The sequence below is a fragment of the Salmo trutta genome, chromosome 22 (genome assembly GCF_901001165.1).
Source record: "Salmo trutta chromosome 22, fSalTru1.1, whole genome shotgun sequence".
NCBI lineage: Eukaryota > Metazoa > Chordata > Actinopteri > Salmoniformes > Salmonidae > Salmo > Salmo trutta.
In genome coordinates this window covers 42,581,459-42,602,034 of record NC_042978.1, presented here as the reverse complement: position 1 = coordinate 42,602,034, position 20,576 = coordinate 42,581,459, and the positions used below count along the sequence as shown (strand labels likewise).

The following is a 20,576-nucleotide window of genomic DNA, read 5'->3' as shown; positions in this document are numbered from 1 at the left end:
CTCCTCTTGGTCCTATATCTCTCCTCTTCCACTTCAGTCAACGTGAGTGACTCCTACCACTCTCCTCCTCTTGGTCCTATATCTCTCCTCTTCCACTTCAGTCAACGTGAGTGACTCCTACCACTCTCCTCCTCTTGGTCCTATATCTCTCCTCTTCCACTTCAGTCAACGTGAGTGACTCCTACCACTCTCCTCCTCTTGGTCCTATATCTCTCCTCTTCCACTTCAGTCAACGTGAGTGACTCCTACCACTCTCCTCCTCTTGGTCCTATATCTCTCCTCTTCCACTTCAGTCAACGTGAGTGACTCCTACCACTCTCCTCCTCTTGGTCCTATATCTCTCCTCTTCCACTTCAGTCAACGTGAGTGACTCCTACCACTCTCCTCCTCTTGGTCCTATATCTCTCCTCTTCCACTTCAGTCAACGTGAGTGACTCCTACCACTCTCCTCCTCTTGGTCCTATATCTCTCCTCTTCCACTTCAGTCAACGTGAGTGACTCCTACCACTCTCCTCCTCTTGGTCCTATATCTCTCCTCTTCCACTTCAGTCAACGTGAGTGACTCCTACCACTCTCCTCCTCTTGGTCCTATATCTCTCCTCTTCCACTTCAGTCAACGTGAGTGACTCCTACCACTCTCCTCCTCTTGGTCCTATATCTCTCCTCTTCCACTTCAGTCAACGTGAGTGACTCCTACCACTCTCCTCCTCTTGGTCCTATATCTCTCCTCTTCCACTTCAGTCAACGTGAGTGACTCCTACCACTCTCCTCCTCTTGGTCCTATATCTCTCCTCTTCCACTTCAGTCAACGTGAGTGACTCCTACCACTCTCCTCCTCTTGGTCCTATATCTCTCCTCTTCCACTTCAGTCAACGTGAGTGACTCCTACCACTCTCCTCCTCTTGGTCCTATATCTCTCCTCTTCCACTTCAGTCAACGTGAGTGACTCCTACCACTCTCCTCCTCTTGGTCCTATATCTCTCCTCTTCCACTTCAGTCAACGTGAGTGACTCCTACCACTCTCCTCCTCTTGGTCCTATATCTCTCCTCTTCCACTTCAGTCAACGTGAGTGACTCCTACCACTCTCCTCCTCTTGGTCCTATATCTCTCCTCTTCCACTTCAGTCAACGTGAGTGACTCCTACCACTCTCCTCCTCTTGGTCCTATATCTCTCCTCTTCCACTTCAGTCAACGTGAGTGACTCCTACCACTCTCCTCCTCTTGGTCCTATATCTCTCCTCTTCCACTTCAGTCAACGTGAGTGACTCCTACCACTCTCCTCCTCTTGGTCCTATATCTCTCCTCTTCCACTTCAGTCAACGTGAGTGACTCCTACCACTCTCCTCCTCTTGGTCCTATATCTCTCCTCTTCCACTTCAGTCAACGTGAGTGACTCCTACCACTCTCCTCCTCTTGGTCCTATATCTCTCCTCTTCCACTTCAGTCAACGTGAGTGACTCCTACCACTCTCCTCCTCTTGGTCCTATATCTCTCCTCTTCCACTTCAGTCAACGTGAGTGACTCCTACCACTCTCCTCCTCTTGGTCCTATATCTCTCCTCTTCCACTTCAGTCAACGTGAGTGACTCCTACCACTCTCCTCCTCTTGGTCCTATATCTCTCCTCTTCCACTTCAGTCAACGTGAGTGACTCCTACCACTCTCCTCCTCTTGGTCCTATATCTCTCCTCTTCCACTTCAGTCAACGTGAGTGACTCCTACCACTCTCCTCCTCTTGGTCCTATATCTCTCCTCTTCCACTTCAGTCAACGTGAGTGACTCCTACCACTCTCCTCCTCTTGGTCCTATATCTCTCCTCTTCCACTTCAGTCAACGTGAGTGACTCCTACCACTCTCCTCCTCTTGGTCCTATATCTCTCCTCTTCCACTTCAGTCAACGTGAGTGACTCCTACCACTCTCCTCCTCTTGGTCCTATATCTCTCCTCTTCCACTTCAGTCAACGTGAGTGACTCCTACCACTCTCCTCCTCTTGGTCCTATATCTCTCCTCTTCCACTTCAGTCAACGTGAGTGACTCCTACCACTCTCCTCCTCTTGGTCCTATATCTCTCCTCTTCCACTTCAGTCAACGTGAGTGACTCCTACCACTCTCCTCCTCTTGGTCCTATATCTCTCCTCTTCCACTTCAGTCAACGTGAGTGACTCCTACCACTCTCCTCCTCTTGGTCCTATATCTCTCCTCTTCCACTTCAGTCAACGTGAGTGACTCCTACCACTCTCCTCCTCTTGGTCCTATATCTCTCCTCTTCCACTTCAGTCAACGTGAGTGACTCCTACCACTCTCCTCCTCTTGGTCCTATATCTCTCCTCTTCCACTTCAGTCAACGTGAGTGACTCCTACCACTCTCCTCCTCTTGGTCCTATATCTCTCCTCTTCCACTTCAGTCAACGTGAGTGACTCCTACCACTCTCCTCCTCTTGGTCCTATATCTCTCCTCTTCCACTTCAGTCAACGTGAGTGACTCCTACCACTCTCCTCCTCTTGGTCCTATATCTCTCCTCTTCCACTTCAGTCAACGTGAGTGACTCCTACCACTCTCCTCCTCTTGGTCCTATATCTCTCCTCTTCCACTTCAGTCAACGTGAGTGACTCCTACCACTCTCCTCCTCTTGGTCCTATATCTCTCCTCTTCCACTTCAGTCAACGTGAGTGACTCCTACCACTCTCCTCCTCTTGGTCCTATATCTCTCCTCTTCCACTTCAGTCAACGTGAGTGACTCCTACCACTCTCCTCCTCTTGGTCCTATATCTCTCCTCTTCCACTTCAGTCAACGTGAGTGACTCCTACCACTCTCCTCCTCTTGGTCCTATATCTCTCCTCTTCCACTTCAGTCAACGTGAGTGACTCCTACCACTCTCCTCCTCTTGGTCCTATATCTCTCCTCTTCCACTTCAGTCAACGTGAGTGACTCCTACCACTCTCCTCCTCTTGGTCCTATATCTCTCCTCTTCCACTTCAGTCAACGTGAGTGACTCCTACCACTCTCCTCCTCTTGGTCCTATATCTCTCCTCTTCCACTTCAGTCAACGTGAGTGACTCCTACCACTCTCCTCCTCTTGGTCCTATATCTCTCCTCTTCCACTTCAGTCAACGTGAGTGACTCCTACCACTCTCCTCCTCTTGGTCCTATATCTCTCCTCTTCCACTTCAGTCAACGTGAGTGACTCCTACCACTCTCCTCCTCTTGGTCCTATATCTCTCCTCTTCCACTTCAGTCAACGTGAGTGACTCCTACCACTCTCCTCCTCTTGGTCCTATATCTCTCCTCTTCCACTTCAGTCAACGTGAGTGACTCCTACCACTCTCCTCCTCTTGGTCCTATATCTCTCCTCTTCCACTTCTCCTTTTCTACCTCTCCCCTCCTTCCCCTCCCTCCTCTGTGTTCTTCTTTCTCTCCCCCCTGTCCTATCTTCTCCTTATATGCCCAGTCATGTATCTTCCCTTTTGTTCATTCCTTTGTTCGTCATTCCTCCCCTCTCTGTAACTCCCATACTGGATACTAATGCTGTGGTGACATCTGGTGTTATGTAAGGACTGAAGGATCACAGCTCCTGTCTCTGTCTGTCTGTCTCTCTGTCTCTGTCTGTCTTTCTGTCTCTGTCTTTCTGCGTCTCTCTGTCTCCTTCTCTGTCTTTGTCTCTGTCTTTCTCTCTGTCTCTCTGTCTGTCTCTCTATGTTTCTCTCTGTCTTTCTCCCTGTCTCTTTCTCCCTGTCTTTCTCCCTGTCTCTCTCTGTCTGTCTCTCTATGTTTCTCTCTATTTCTCTCTCTGTCTATGTCTGTCTCTCTATGTCTCCATATCTATGTCTCTCTATGTCTCTCTGTCTATGTCTCTATGTTTCTTTCTGTCTATGTCTGTCTATGTCTCTCTATATTTCTCTCTGTCCGTCTCTACATGTTTCTCTATGTCTGTCTCTCTATGTTTCTCTCTGTCTATGTCTCTCTATGTTTTTCTCTGTCTATGTTTCTCTCTGTCTGTCTCTCTATGTTTCTCCCTATGTCTCTCTTTGTCTATGTCTCTATATGTTTCTCTCTGTCTCTATATGTCTGTGTGTGTGTATGTGTGTGTGTGCGTGTGAGTGTGCGTGTGTCAGCACCGATTGTGTGAGGGCCTTGGGAATGAATTACTTACTTTTGTGTTTGTATGTGTGTTGAAGTGATGGGTGATAGTCACAGATTAATCACAACAGTTTTGTTTCTGATTGTTTACAGTGTCAAGAACAAAGGATGTCTTGAAGAAGGCACGGACAAACTTAGAGGTGAGCTCACCTTTTTTGCAGGATCTGACTTATTGATTTCTTCTCACATTCTCTAGAACTCAACACCTCTAGAACTCTCCACCTCTAGAACTCACCACCCTCTAGAACTCTCACTCTCTAGAACTCTCACTCTCTAGAACTCACCACCCTCTAGAACTCAACACCCTTTAGAACTCTCACCCTTTAGACTTCACCACCCTCTAGACTTCACCACCCTTTAGACTTCACCACCCTCTAGACTTCACCACCCTCTAGACTTCACCACCCTCTAGAACTCACCACGCTCTAGAACTCACACCCTCCAGAACTCTCACCCTCCAGAACTCTCACCCTCTAGACTTCACCACCCTCTAGAACTCTCCACCCTCTAGAACTCTCCACCCTCTAGAACTCTCCACCCTCTAGAACTCTCCACCCTCTAGAACTCACACCCTCTTAATGCTCTTAATCTACTTCTTAAGAAATATCACAGTTAGGTATTCCATCTCCTTTACCCCTTTCTCTCTCAGCCGGCCTCCTCTCTCACATGCACTCTCTATATTTGTCTCTCTATCTATTTCGCTCCCTCTCTCGCTCTTCCTTGAGTTATTCCAGGAGAATGAGCAGAGAATGTCCTCCCTTGGCCTCACTTCTTTCCCCTCCTCCCCTTCCTCCCATCACTGGGTTGGTAAAGGTACGACTCCCTGGCATGCTGTGCCTGTCAGTGTGCCTGTATCAGCATCCAGTAATCCACCCTGCCTATCTTTAAAGGCCCAAATGCAGCTGTTTTTATCTCAATATCAAATTGTTTCTGAGTAACAATGAAGTACCTTACTATAATTGTTTTCCATTAAAATGGTCAACAACAACAAAAACTTTCTCAAGCATTAATTTTCCTAACCTGTCTGGGAGTGGTCTAAATAAGAGGCCTAATTGGAGGGGTCTATTGGGAGGGATATGTAACCTGAAAATGACCTGTTATTGGCAGCAAGGTTTGGAGCTGTCTTTGTTATTTGTATATAAACTTATACAGCCTGGTGTTGTCACCAGGCGAGCCAAAACTCCACTCATTTAAAAACTGCAGATTAGAAGGTCCTGTGTGAAATAACACTGATCACATTTTTGCACACATTTACAGTGTTCACTTCATCAGCTGTTGTACAATTTAGAAAACACAGGAAAACTGAATTTTGACGGCACTGGGCCTTTAACCAGCTTCCTTCATAGAATATGAGGCCTACTAGCATTAAACAGCAGTGCATTATCCCCTCTTTGACACAATCACTTGGTTGAACATTTTTATTTTGTAATACCATTGTACATATAACATTTTCTAACACCTACTTATTGGGATCATACTTGTTGTAGGCCTACCATCAGCAGATTTTAGTGACCTACTTGAATGTGTGTGTGTGTGTGTGTGTGTGTGTGTGTGTGTGTGTGTGTGTGTGTGTTAAATTGACTATGTTTAGGTTAGAGTGGAAATAAATAAGCATGTGAAGACAATTTGAGGTAATCATTGATGGAGTGTTTTCATTGTCTTACGTCAGATAACGCAATGAATCCACATGACATAAGTCATGACATTACATAGTAACATGAAATATATACTATATATACAGTACCAATCAAAAGTTTGGACACACCTACTCATTCAAGGGTTTTCTTTATTTTTACTATTTTCTACATTCTAGAATATTAGTGAAGACATCAAAACTATTAAATAACACATATGGAATCATATAGTAACAACAAAGTGTTAAACAAATCAAGATGTATTTTATATTTAAGATTCTTCAAATTGGCCACCCTTTGTCTCTGATGACAGCTTTGCACACTCTTGGCATTCTCTCAACCAGCTTCATGATCATCCGTTCACCTTCTCTGCGTCTCACAAAGACACAGAGGTTGGAGCCAAAAATCTCAAATTTGGACTCATCAGACCAAAGAACAGATTTCCACCGGTCTAATGTTCATTGCTCGCGTTTCTTGGCCCAAGCAAGTCTTCTTCTTATTGGTGTCCTTTAGTAGTGGTTTCTTTGCAGTAATTCAACCATGAAGACCTGATTCACACAGTCTCCTCTGAACAGTTGATGTTGAGATGTGTCTGTTACTTGAACTCTGGGAAGAATTTATTTGGCTGCAAATTCTGAGGCTGGTGACTCTAATGAACTTATCCTCTGCAGCAGAGGGAACTCTGGGTCTTCCATTCCTGTGGCGGTCCTCATAAGAGCCAGTTTCATCATAGCGCTTGATGGTTTTTGCAAACTTTAAAAGTTCTTGAAATATTCCGGATTGACTGAACTTCGCGTCTTAAAGTAATGATGGACTGTCATTTCTCTTTGCTTATTTGAGCTGTTCTTGCCATAATATGGACTCGGTATTTTACCAAATAGGGCTATCTTCTGTATACCACCCCTACCTTGTTACAATACAACTGATTGGCTCAAACACATTAAGAAGGAAATAAATTCCACAAATGTACTTTTAACAAGGCACACCTGTTAATTGAAATGCATTCCAGGTGACTACCTCATGACGCTGGTTGAGAGAATGCCAAGAGTGTGCAAAGCTGTCAAAGAAAAACCCTTGAATGAGTAGGTGTGTCCAAACTGTTGACTACTACTGTAAGAATGCTGACCCGTCCATCCTCTTTTGCCTCTTCCTTCCACTCAGGTGAAAACCCAAGAGGTTTCTGTGAGCTCACCCAGTCTGCTGGTTGGGGTATCGTGAAACCCCAGATCCAGGCTCCATCACCCAGGACCCCTACGGTCCTGTGGCCTAATACCCAGGGTCTGACCCATGGGGTTGACATACCGGGTTCCCTACAGGCAGCTTCTTTGTGATGCACCAGCTCCAACTTCCTCCTAATACTGGGAGACAGGATACTTCCTGTGAAACACGGGACATCCCAGGTTTCTGGTTAAATAGGGAGAACACTTTAGTTGAGGGGAGACTGTCTGATAGTCAGTAGGGGTTCAGCCAGGTGCTCTCTGTGATGCTGTTTTATGCCAAGCGGAACAGTGGTTAATGAATGTCGACGACTGTCTTATGTCAGGTGTTATGTATAGCTTATGTAGGTGTTACGAAGGTACCTCAACTGAAGTGCTTCCCCTATTTTACCTGAGACATATATTATGTTTTGAGCTCTATATGAAACCTCTTCAAGGATCCTATGATAATCAACCTTGAGCAAGCCAGGAATAGAGGCTTTTAAAAAGCCAAACAAGACTAAAGTGCTTCCTTTTCGCTTCTAACAAGGCAAGTTTGTAAGTGTGTGTATGTGTAAAGTAGTTGCATGTTGTTTGAGGGAAAAAAAGCCATATTTATAGATGTTAGATTCCTGTTTCGTACGATACTTCTTCTGCCATTGAAATTGTCTGTTACTGATGTCACAAGATGTAAACACTATTCAGATTTTAAAGATCCTATGGATGGGTTGACCCTAGAACTGTCTTCCTGCTGAAATGCTAGAACCTGTAACCATACTAAAGATGTAAAGATTGTTCCCAGCTTTAAATCTAGTCTCTCGACCTAAGTCCTTAAAGCAGGCGGCATACTGCTGCCAGCTGCAATACATTCAACTATGACCTGCTGATTTATTCCAATGACCTATTTAAGAAAGTGACAGGAGCATTTGGTGCTTGGTCCAAAATAAGTTGTAATTTTTTAGATTTTAAACAGAAATGCCTCAGAGGCGAATGGACCACACAATGTTTTTTTCTCCAAATTTGTAAAGTTGTTTTAATTTGGGCTAACATTTAAACCCCTCTAAGACAAAAAAATGTCAATATTATTTTGATTAGATTTTTTCTTCTTCTGTTGTGGTAACCATAGATGTTATTTTCTATTAACAAAATATGTGACAATCATCAGCAGGATATGTGAAAACTTGGTTTCTTACACTGAGATATGCAACGCTGTATCTGTATAAGATGTATGTACATAATGGCAGGGGTGCACATTAAAACAGCTTTTTTGTGTCAGGAAGAGGGGTCTGGTGTCAAGGTCAAGGGCTGCATTTATTTTTTATGCATGTGTTATATAATAAATCCAATTTTATTTGTCAAATACCGTGAAATGATACTTACAAGCCCTTGTTGTTTTAGGGAGAAGCTTTTCAATAAAACGGGACTAAAATATTAATTATGTTTGTTCTTGGAAGATTTCTATAAATGTTGAAAACATGTCTCTACGGTTTCTTTTTTACACAGTCATTTGAAGTGCTCAAGTTAGAACATTTACCCATTTCAACCAAGAGATGGCAGCAGACACCAACTCTTCACTCATCTACACTGGGATCCCATGCCACGCGCTGCATGTTTATATTCAGTGCGTACACCTTGTCTAGTTTACATATGGAAAGCTGATTACAGGTCAGATCTTAATTACTTTCGAATGTATTGCATTTTGGCAACTTGAAGACATGCTGAACCTAGATCAGTGGTCTAGGAGCAGGAGGCACTGCAGTTGAAACGTGAGAGGAGAGTCAGGAAGCGAATCGTGACTACACAGTCCGCACACAGTCACAGATCACCAAATCAGCAGCTCACACCGGCGACGATGGAAGACTGACCATTTGAAAGCGACAGCGAGGACAACCGATCGAGAGATATTCGTGAATAATAATACAATTTACTTACCATTAAGTTGGATGGAAGAAACTCGAACATTTCTGCTACGTCACCTGTCAAGAAAAAATGCCAAGTGTTACAATGACAAGGTGTCTTTTCCAGGTAACGTTAGCTAGCAACGAAGCTGGCTTAGCTTGATTCTAGCTAGCCATCCATCCAGGTCTGTCTGATAGCGAAGGGTGTGCGTGGAGTTCGGAAAAATTAATATCGTTTTTTGGTGTACTGGTAATTGTACGACCTCGCCTTTCATTTTGTTCGCTCGATACCCTTGCTAGTTAGGTTTTCTCAGCTAGCTAGCTAGCCAGTAAGCTACATAAAGGTGGCGCGTAAAACGCAGTAGCCAGGAAAAAGATAACTACGTTAACTAGAGAGCTAGCTAGCTTGTAACTACAGCAACCAAGCGACTGACAACCTGTCAACATAGTTGGGACATTACTGCAGTTGCCGAGGCTCATTTGGTCTGTTTGTGCCAACAAGTTAATTTGAACGGGGGTTTATTTCTACGGTCGGATTTGGCACCAGTTGGACTTGCTGAACACATCACAGCAGCAGCAAATATGAATTTCAAGTTTCCTAAGGAAATACGAGGAAGACGTCAATACAGTTAGCTGGCTAGCCTAGCATAAATTAGCTGAGCAGAGTCAGATATCTGTGAAACACATTTATTTTTTTCCACGTGAGAAAATGAAGAAAAACGAAAATAAAAACCAAAAACTAATTCCGGACCAGCACGGAAGCGGGACAGCGGCGAAAGATGTGGTGAGTTGTCATGACAAGAGTGTTCTTCAGTAGCCTAGACCAGCTAGCTACAATACAAAGTAAGCCTAACTAAAATAAAGGTTTGGGTCCCACGAATGTAACCTAGCTAGCTCGCTACCTTTTTATAGATGCAGAAATCAAGAACTGTGATTTTACTGGGTATTGCTTGGTTATTGATTGTACTGAATACACGTCAAACTGATTGATTGACATGCTATTTTCTGATTTGTTTTCGCAATTTCTATTCATTGGTTGCTGATTGGTCCTTGCATGAATCTCTTATAAATCTATATAATAATGTATATACAGCCTTATCTGGCCAACCTGCGTTAAATCGGGTCACCTGCTGCACTGCATGACCTCACTCCTACTTTCAATCTATCTAAACACTGACTTAATCTGATACATTTCAGAATGGAGTGAAAGACAGTGCACAGGGTGGATAAGAAGGGCAGAGGTCAATGAGCACTTGACTTGGGATTATGTTGTTGAGGCATGTTTTAGTCCCAGTGAGGGAGCAGGTGGTGTCATTTAGTCTGTTCTGCTAGTTCACTGCCCCAGGGAGCAGCACCATACCATAACCACTAACCAGATCAGGGCCAGTATTCATAAAGCGTCTCATCTGTTTTGCATTTTCAGATCATAATGAATAGACTGGGTAATTAGATCAGTACTCCTAAGATGCTTTCCTAAGCACTCCCATTTGTCATGTGAATACTGTATGTATGCTCTCTGCAAGATGTTATGACTAGAGGAGGAGGGGAGCTAACATGCCAGTTGTTATTGGGAGAATTATCTGGCAGGGAGCACCACAGTGTTTGGCCTTTAGGGTAAATGGGATGGGAGTTGAATTTCTAATATTACGGCTAGAACATCGTTGGCGCTCAGAAAAATAATAATGCACAAGGTCAGGATCAGCATTCCCAATAATGTTGATTTCAGTGCTGCTCAACAACAACTCACTCTCAATATTTTATGTCTCATTCATATTTCATAATCAATAAACCCTCATATAAAATTGGCCCTCTGGAACATAGAAGACTTACAGTAGTTTATTGCTGTTTTGAAGTATGGTATCGTAACTAGAAAGTTAGCATTGATTGAGTGATAGGTGGTGTAATATATTGCTCCACCCACTCTCTGGGGATCTTGATGTCATAAAAGGTATCTTGAGGTCATAAAAGGTAATCTGCTCTGATGCTCCACATTTCTTTTCACAAATAGTTTTACTTTCAGCAGCATTTTGGAGAGCAAAGCTTTGCACTGTGTTCTCATTTATAAGCACCTATGAGAAAAATCTGGAGTATTTTCTAACCAGATTAGTGTGTTGGGAGGGAGGCAGTTTGATCTCGACTGGGGGAGTTGCTTTATGATATTGTGGAATGCCAGACAGAAATGTTTATGTGTTCATTGCTGGCAGTTTTATGTAGTTTTGGGTGGAAGCAAATGGGTGTGCTGTTCACACAGTAGTATACACATTCAGTGCACACAGGAACCTTTCCCCCTGCAGTCGGTCTTTGACACTTTGACATCCAGAACTGTGGGTTATAATGATGTCACTGTCAGGTGACACTCCTAAGGTGGTCTGAGGTCTCTGGCCCTGACACAATTGGCAGACACACATCCTCTTCAAACAAAGGATTAACTAAGTCAAACCTTACCTTGGGATTTATGTGACTGCATTACCACCCTAGCCTTGTCCTTCTTCCTAGTTACTGTTTAATGAAGGGCTGCAGTTTGTCTCCATATTGTGCAGTTGGTTCAGTGTACTGCTGTTTAACTCCTTTGGTCCAGCTCAGGTTTACTGGCCACTGGGCTAGCCTTATTGACATGGTATATTTAAGCAGTAAAAACACAGCACGGTCCAGTAAAACAACTGTATCACAGTAGCGCTTCACTGTGATCCAGATTATCTATTGCACCAGTGTTACAAGACAGCTTGCAGCTACTGGTTCATTTGCTTACTCCTACTGTGGTGTTTGACCTTGTGTTTTCAAATTGACACACTGAGCCATGAATGGGCCTCATTTTCTCTGGTTGATCTGGGGCTGTGGTTGATCTGGGGCTGTGGTTGATCTGGTTCATCTGGGGCTGTGGTTGATCTGGGGCTGTGGTTGATCTGGGGCTGTGGTTGATCTGGGGCTGTGGTTGATCTGGGGCTGTGGTTGATCTGGGGCTGTGGTTGATCTGGTTGATCTGGGGCTCTGGTTGATCTGGGGCTCTGGTTGATCTGGGGCTGTGGTTGATCTGCTTGATCTGGGGTTCTGGTTGATCTGGGGTTCTGGTTGATCTGGGGTTCTGGTTGATCTGGGGTTCTGGTTGATCTGTGGTTGATCTGGGGCTGTGGTTGATCTGGGGCTGTGGTTGATCTGGGGCTGTGGTTGATCTGGGGCTGTGGTTCATCTGGGGCTGTGGTTCATCTGGGGCTGTGGTTCATCTGGGGCTGTGGTTCATCTGGGGCTGTGGTTGATCTGGGGCTGTGGTTGATCTGGGGCTGTGGTTGATCTGGGGCTCTGGTTGATCTGGGGCTCTGGTTGATCTGGGGCTGTGGTTGATCTGGTTGATCTGGGGCTCTGGTTGATCTGGGGCTCTGGTTGATCTGGGGCTGTGGTTGATCTGGTTGATCTGGGGCTGTGGTTGATCTGGTTGATCTGGGGCTGTGGTTGATCTGGTTGATCTGGGGTTCTGGTTGATCTGGGGTTCTGGTTGATCTGGGGCTCTGGTTGATCTGGGGTTCTGGTTGATCTGGGGTTCTGGTTGATCTGGGGTTCTGGTTGATCTGGGGTTCTGGTTGATATGGGGTTCTGGTTGATCTGGGGTTCTGGTTGATATGGGGTTCTGGTTGATCTGTGGCTCTGGTTGATCTGGGACTGGGTCTCAAGGAGTGTGTGTTGGAACAGCAGTAGAACAGTAACTTTTGGACACCTGAACTAGGGTAATGTCTTCAGGTAATAAACAACCGGAAATGACTCCTGCTTCAGTGTGTCAGTTACAACAGAAACAGAGGCTGTTCTTTTTGCAAAACGAATTAGCCCATATTGAGACACGGCTGAAATCTGCAGGGATTATGAATGCTGCACATTGCAGTGTTGTACATTTGTGTTTTTTATATGGTGAAAGGAGGGGATATATGCCAAGGGGCTGTTTCACACAGGCTCTTCTGTGTTCTAAATGTCTCAATGCCCTGGGAACATATAGCCTAGCTTTAGAAGACATAGTCTCATGATAAGCAGAGCAGAGCTGCGGAAGCAAAATAACTTTAGTTGTCTCTTCATTGCATTGGTCTCAGTCTGTGTTCCTTGTTGAAATAAAGGAATAATAATTGTGTATGTGGCTGTAAACCAACACAATCCTATATTGAGTATGTCTGAATGGTGTTTCAAGGCATAGGTGGTTGACTGGGCTTTATATACTGTGTCCTTAAATTGTTATTTATTTAACTAGGCAAGTCAGTTAAGAACAAATTCTTATTTACAATGACGGCCTAACCTGGACGACGCTGGGCCAATTGTGCGCTGCCCTATGGGACTCCCAATCACGGCCGGTTGTGATACAGCCTGGAATCCAACCAGGGGCTGTAGTGATGCCTGTAGCACTGAGATGCAGCGCCTTAGATCGCTGTGCCACTCGGGAGCCCTTTGACCATATAAACTAGTGACCCGCAGTGTTTGTCATTACACCCTGATGAAGACAGTTTGTCTGTCGAAAAGTTGGTTATTCAATTATTTCATCTGAGCTCCTAGAGTGTGCAGCTCTCCTTCAAATATATACATGCAACAATTTTACTGAGTTACAGTTCATATACGCCCACCCACTGGGGAGCCAGTCCCAGCCAATCAGAATGAGTTTTCCCCACAAAAGGGATTTATTGCAGACACAAATGTTTCATCAGCTTTCCGGGTGGCTGGTCTCAGACAATCCCACAGGTGAAGAAGCCGGATGTGGAGGTCCTGGGCTGGCCTTGTTGTGATGCCGGTTGGACGTATTGCCAAATTATCTAAAAAGACGTTGGAGGCGGCTTATGGTAGAGCAATGAACATAAAATTCTCTGGCAACAGCTCTGTTGGACATTCCTGCAGTCAGCATGCCAATTGCATGCTCCCTCAACTTGAGATGTCTGTGGCATTGTGTTGTATGGCACATTTTAGAGTGGCCTTTTATTGTCCCCAGCACAAGGTGCACCTGTGTAATGACCATGCTGTTCAATCAGCTTCTTGATATGCCACACCTGTCAGGTGGATGGATTATCTTGGCATTAGAGAAATTTACACTAATAGGGATGTAAACAAATTTGTGCTAAACATTTAATAGAAATAAGCTTTTTGTACATATGGAACATTTCAGGGATCTTTTATTTCAGATAATGGAACCAACATGTTACATGTGGCGTTTTATATTTTTGTTAATTGTAGATCCATGTCTATTTGCTCTGTGAAATGGTATTAGACTGACCTACAAGAGATAAGACAGGATTCCGTTGGCCCCAACACACAGCCAGGACAGATGGCTGGGATATACACTGGCAGCAAACAATGTTATATAAACTGTTTTTTTTATCCAAATCGGCTTTTCATAGTTATGTAGCTTTAAAAACATTGTTTGATCAACATTCCCTCAGAATTTATTTGATGACTCGTTCAGCAAAGAGGCTTTGGGATTGGTTAGATAACATGAAGCTACAGGGAGTTCAGCCGAGCACTGTGGATGTTTTCATACAGAAAAAATCAGTCTCTATCTGATTTATCCTATCTGATTGTAGTATTCTATGCTGTAATGGGCCATGCATGCCCCTTATTCACCGACAGAAGGGTTCATGTCTGTTCACATTTCCACATTTCATGCTGCTGACAGTTGAGTTACTGTACAAATAGGATGGAGATGACTAAGACCTTGTTGCTAACCCTTATTGTATAGAATGGCCATACTTCACACGGAATGGAAACCTTCACAGATACATTTTTTAAATGATTCCAGAATATGAGTTGAGTAGGATACAGGTGAAGAAGATAACAGTGAAATGTTTTTCTCAAAGTGCTTTGCTCCAACTCAGCAGCACAGTACCAATAGTGGCTTGTTATTGCTCCATACCGTTGAGTTTGCAACTGTTGTTAAAAACAAGTTCAAGTCAATGACTTTTATTTTTTTGTTTTGAATGTTACAATACATCCATTGATGTTGTCTATTCTCTTCCCTTTTAACACAAATGATCCTTTTCAGTTTGATCACAGCTCTAGTTATTTTAACCAAGGGGCATCAACTGTTATTTCCTCAGTGCCAACATTGCCTATTTTTGTATTTTGCTAGTCCTATGCTATGTTTCATGGCATGTATCTACCTTTTTGTTGTTGCAGTGAGTGGACAACTCTCCCTCCTGTACTTTAGAGCCACCTTCCTGTCCTCAGGTCTCTGTTACTCCGGTATAGATCAGGACATCAGGATGTCTCTGACTGACTAGGCTGAGGTTCCTCCCTGCTCTGCTCTCCTGCTCATTAGAGATCTCTTAGGTTATCCATTAACCAACAGCAGCAGCTTCTCTCTTTTCTCTCTGACGCTCCTCTAGCAGACCAAGGCCAGATATGACATAGGCTCTACCAGGCCTGTTTAGCTGGTAGGCCCCCCCCCCTAGCTCCTCAGTGACTGACTGCCACTGAGGAGCTATTGCTCTGGAATAGCCATGGCGGGCCCCCAGCTGTAGGTCCCAGTGCTGCCAGGCTGCCCAGGCCCAGGCAAACTGACTGGGTGTGATTCATCCAGAACCAGTGGCTAATGTCCCCATAAAGGGGTCCGGGAGTGAGATGAGAGAGGGGGTGCAGCTGCAAGGAGCGAAGAAGAGTAATTATTATTACTACCTCATTATGCAGAATTATGAGCTAGATGGCTGCCATCCGTCACAGAAGACAGGCAAGGAGAGGCTGGCATCCAATTTCATCATACAGGGATCAGTGCATTAGAACTAGTCCCTCTCTGACAGGTACTGTGTCAGCTCTTGCCTTTCTCTGAGGTTTTTCTTCTCCAGATAAATGTGATGGAAAGAAAAAATAAATAAAAGTACACCCCAGCCCAGGGCTGTGGCGGTCAAACAAATAACTGTCGGTCTCACGGTAATTGACCGTTAATTAACATAAAAACATTTAACATCTCCTGGCTTCCACACATACAAGCCACTGATGCAGACCTTTGGAACATCTACAGTCTAATGAATCCATGTAATATAGCCTACACCTTCACAATAAATCCATTATTTATTTTAGACAGGTCTACAGAAGCATGATGTGAAGAAAATGTAGTCTTATTTCAGAAGAACAGAAAAGCATACTCTGAGTTGTCCTTATGTTAGGTCCTGATGTGGCTATGCCAAATGGCTGTGGGCTACACTAGTTCATTTAGCAGACATGATTTGCTTATAATTCTGTGGAATTACTTTATTCTTTTATAATATGAAGAATACAATTGAACGAAGCTGAATAAAATATACATATTTTCTCAATGATTTGAGGGAGTGGGCACAATATTCTGTGTTGAGCGGTTAACAAATAAATAAGTACTACTATATGCTTAAATTATTAATGTAACTTTAGTTGTTCTACAAACGTTGGCCTATATTTTGGGATTTTTAATACATTGTAAGGCTACAGAATTAGACTAATGATCATTTTGAAAAAAGTTCCTTAAGGCATGAGCTCTGCTTTTTTTTTTTGCGCAGGCTGTACACACTCCATCAGTCTCTCATTCACAATTTGACAAGCACTTGATAATGCCTTAAATTTCACGGCGGCATCTCCTTTGTGACCATAATGCACCCTAAAAGAATCCATGCCTTTTGCGGCCTGGAGTGCTGTGTTGTGCCCGTCTCCCTGAGTGTGCTGCGCAATCCGAAACTCCTCTCACTCACATGGCTCTCCGTCACATGATCGTGTCTTTCTCACAGGCTACAAGTGAAGACAGACACATCGGGGACGCAACTGCGTGCGTCCTTATCCAATTCCGAGTTGCATATTGAAGATATTGGAAGAACTGTCCACATCAACAAGATGAGTAGGCCTAACGAACAGCAAAAAGCACTAGCCTATGTCAATCTACTATCCCCCATAGTACAAAAGTCGACTTATTCTGTGCAAGAAATAAATATTCCAAACATAGTCTGGGACAGTTGTGAGATACAATAGCGTTTAGCTTAAAATGTTGATTATAATATATAAAAATAAACTATTAAGCTAATCGCAGCAATGCGCACACGGCAGTAAGCTATAAGGGCGAATGTTTCGTTAGCGGGAAAACACCATTATCAAAAGTGACCACAAATGCAATTATGTATGTAATGCTTTTATTATAAAGGTGCGTTTTTATGGTGAAAATGATCTTCCCCAATCTTCCCTGAAACTCACGTGCAGCTTCTAAATGCCAGTTAGGCTCTACACCCCTTGTGAAGCAGATTAATGTGCTTCATTTTAAGACGTTATTTGGTCACATTAGTTGTGATACAAACCTTATTAAAACATATAGGCCTATGGGCTAGGCTACATGAGGTGTGCGACTTTGATTCGAAAAGTCACAAAAAAAGGCATTGTTCCTTATGCTGGGCATCATTCAAGTGATAATATATCATTCTCAAGTGATATGCTAATATTGTCACCCATCAGACTATTCTTGATTTAATCTTGTCTTTACATATACTAAATAATATGTGTGATATTTGTTTTGATTTAGAATGGAGCATTATCATGCACCTGTATCAAAACGGGCAGTGGGATAAAATACATATCTTCTATACACTTATAACGAATGGAGGAGCTTTTCCCATGGTTCATTTTCATGCCGGTCAGGTAGGCTATACTCCTGTTAGGAAAGTTGAGAAATAAGTATAGTAGGTCTAGTTTATAGAAAGCTGATGGGATCCTTGTATTTTTATTAGAGCCCATCACTCTTTCTCCCACAATTGCATAGCCTATAGAAATGTTGCGCAACATGAGCTCATGGGCTCTCATGGAGTGTTTTGATTAGTTTTTTTTAATACATTTGCATTGATGTCAGAGTGGTTAGAGGGACAATAGAGTGCTGAGTACCAGACAGTTAGCACGTTTGGTAGGCTACTTATGACCAGAAGCAGCATCAGAGCTTTGAGAAACATAATTACCGTGACTGAACGGTCATGTGGAATTTGACTGCTTTCATGACCCATGACCGCTGGTGTGGCGGTAATACGGTCACCGCAACAACCCTACCCCAGCCCATACCCCATACGCTTGTCTTTGATGGAACTGTAACTCTCCCTCAACGTCAGCAAGACAAAGGAGCTGATCGTGCACTACAAGGATGGGAGGGCCGAGCACGCCCTCATCCACATTGACTGTAGTGGTGCGGGTCGAGAGCTTCAAGTTCCTCTGTGTCCACATAACTAAGGAATTGTCATGGTCCACACATATCAACACAGTCGTGAAGAGGGCGCGACAACGCCTCTCCCCCCTCAGGAGGCTGAAAAGATTCGGCATGGGCCCTCGGATCCTCAAGAAGTTCCACAGCTGCACCATTGAGATCGTCTTGACTGGCTGCTTCACCGCTTGGTATGGCAACTGCTTGGCATCCGAATGCAATGCGCCACAGAGGGTAGTGCGTACAGCCCAGTACGTCACTGCTCCACGCTTACAGGGAAAAAAACTCCCTCCAAATTCGCTCCATTAATTTAAAAAAATCACAATTTAACCGAAACCCTTCAATTTTTGTGACTGCCTCGACCTACCAATTGTTTAAGTATTGAAACCAAACCATATGGATTTGAATTTAAACTATTTGAATAAACGTGAAAAGGTGACTAAGAAGCTAACATCATTTCAAATAGGCTACATGTCATATTAAACAGCATATAAACACTCTAAATAGGTCAGGAGCCAGACAGGGAGCCTAAGAAGGAACGGAAATTACTTTTTTAGGCTACTGTAATTTCCGGACTATTAAGCGCGCCTGAATATAAGCCGCACCCACTGAATTTAAAAAAAAGTATTATTTTGAACATAAATAAGCCGCACATGTCTATAAGCCGCAGGTGCCTACCAGTACATTGAAACAAATTAACTTTACACAGGCTTTAACGAAACACGGCTTGTAACAAAAATAAATAGGCTTTAACGAAACACGGCTTGTAACAAAAAAGAAAAAATTAGCAGTAAGCTTTAGTTGTCTTTTTGCACTGAGTCAATTCTTCACGCTGCTGTTTCCAACGTCTTATCATCGACTCATTAAGACCAAGCTCCCGTGCAGCAGCTCTATTTCCTTTTCCAACAGCCAGATCAATCGCCTTCAACTTGAAAGCTGCATCATATGCATTTCTCCGTGTCTTTGCCATGATGAGGGTGACAAAATGACTACCGTAATCAGAATGATGGGAAGTTTGAGAGCGCTCGATTTAATCTAAACAGTAAACAAAAAAGTTGTTTGACCTTAACCCGTTCGGCAATTTAATAGGTCTAATGAAAGCTTCATGCCGCCAAAAAACTGAGCACGTCACAGAATGTGTTTTTTTGAAGAAAAAAAAATTGAAAGCGGGAAAAATCCATATTAGCCGCGTCATTGTTTAAGCCGCGAGGTTCAAAGCTGGGAAAAAAGTTGCGGCTTATAGTCCGGAATTTACGGTATATTATTTCAAGGCTATGGCATTCGAATAAATACATTGTGAAGCATTTGTGAGTGCAACACAATAGCCTGGTAGGGACATAAAGCATTTAAACATTTTGTTGTATTAAATCATTATACTCTATAAATTGTGCATATAGGCTGTGACTTAGAATTAAATACAAATAAAACTAAAAATTAGTTATTAGTGTCTTTTTCAATACATTTTAAAAAAATGTATTTTTAGAAACACAAGTTGGGCCAGTCTGTGGGTTCAGGCTCATGGGATGGGTCCTGGAGAGCAGGCCAGCAGCAGAGAATATCCATCACTGGGGATGATAAACACACTTTTGGCTACTCTTGCCAGGCTGGGCAGAGATGGAGAGTTGTTTTTTAGTTTTTTCTATAGGTATACCTGAAGATTTAGGCAAAATAACCAAATCAAAACGGAAAGCTCCTTGAACGTGGGAATATTCCAGGCCTATTGGGCCAAAATCAATTTTAGCCATTCTCTAGACCAGTGGTTCCCAAACTTGTTATAGTCCCGTACCCCTTCAAACAGTCAACCTCCAGCTGTGTACCCCCTCTAGCGCCAGGGTCAGCTCACTCTCAAATGTTGTTTTTTGCCATCATTGTAAGCCTGCCACACACACTATACGATACATGTATTAAACATAAGAATGAGTGTGAGTTTTTGTCACAACCCGGCTCGTGGGAAATGACAAAGAGCTCTTATAGGACCAGGGCACAAATAATAATATAATAATAATCAATCATTTTGCTCTTTATTTAACCATCTTATATGTAAAACCTTATTTGTTCATTGAAAATGGTGAATAACTCACCACAGGTTAATGAGAAGGTTGTGCTTGGAAAGATGCACATAAGTCTGCAATGTTGGGTTGTTTTGGAGAGAGTCTCAGTCTTAAATCATTTTCCACGCACAGTCTGTGCCTGTATTTAGTTTTCATGCTAGCGAGGGCCGAGAATCCACTCTCACATAGGTACGTGGTTGCAAAGGGCATCAGTGTCTTAACAGCGCGATTTGCCAAGGCAGGATACTCTGAGCGCAACCCAATCCAGAAATCTGGGAGTGGCTTTTGGTTAAATTCAATTTTCACAGAACCGCTTGTTGCAATTTCGATGAGTCTCTCTTGTTCAGATATCGGTAAGTGGACTGGAGGCAGGGCAGGAAAGGGATAACAAATCCAGTTGTTTGTGCCATCCGTTTCGGGAAAGTACCTGCGTAATTGTGCACCCAACTCACTCAGGTGCTTCGCTATATCACATATGACCTTGTCTGTAAGCTTGAGTTAATT

At 43.4% G+C, this 20,576-nt stretch overlaps 2 protein-coding genes across 2 annotated transcripts in view; both read left to right on the top strand.

Annotated features, from left to right (window-relative positions):
- The window catches only part of pde4dip (phosphodiesterase 4D interacting protein), a gene marked incomplete at its 5' end in the record, with an annotated part of 81,340 nt that extends 72,893 nt beyond the window's left edge, over window positions 1–8,447 (top strand). Inside the window, 3 exon segments of the mRNA XM_029708045.1 lie at window positions 4,233–4,279; window positions 4,874–4,952; window positions 6,935–8,447. Coding sequence (XP_029563905.1) covers window positions 4,233–4,279; window positions 4,874–4,952; window positions 6,935–7,104 — 296 coding nt within the window.
- Window positions 8,448–8,587: 140 nt separating this feature from the next.
- mast2 (microtubule associated serine/threonine kinase 2) overlaps window positions 8,588–20,576 on the top strand; it is a 307,698-nt gene continuing 295,709 nt past the window's right edge. The window contains 1 exon segment of the mRNA XM_029708046.1: window positions 8,588–9,651. Coding sequence (XP_029563906.1) covers window positions 9,577–9,651 — 75 coding nt within the window. The 5' untranslated portion in view covers window positions 8,588–9,576.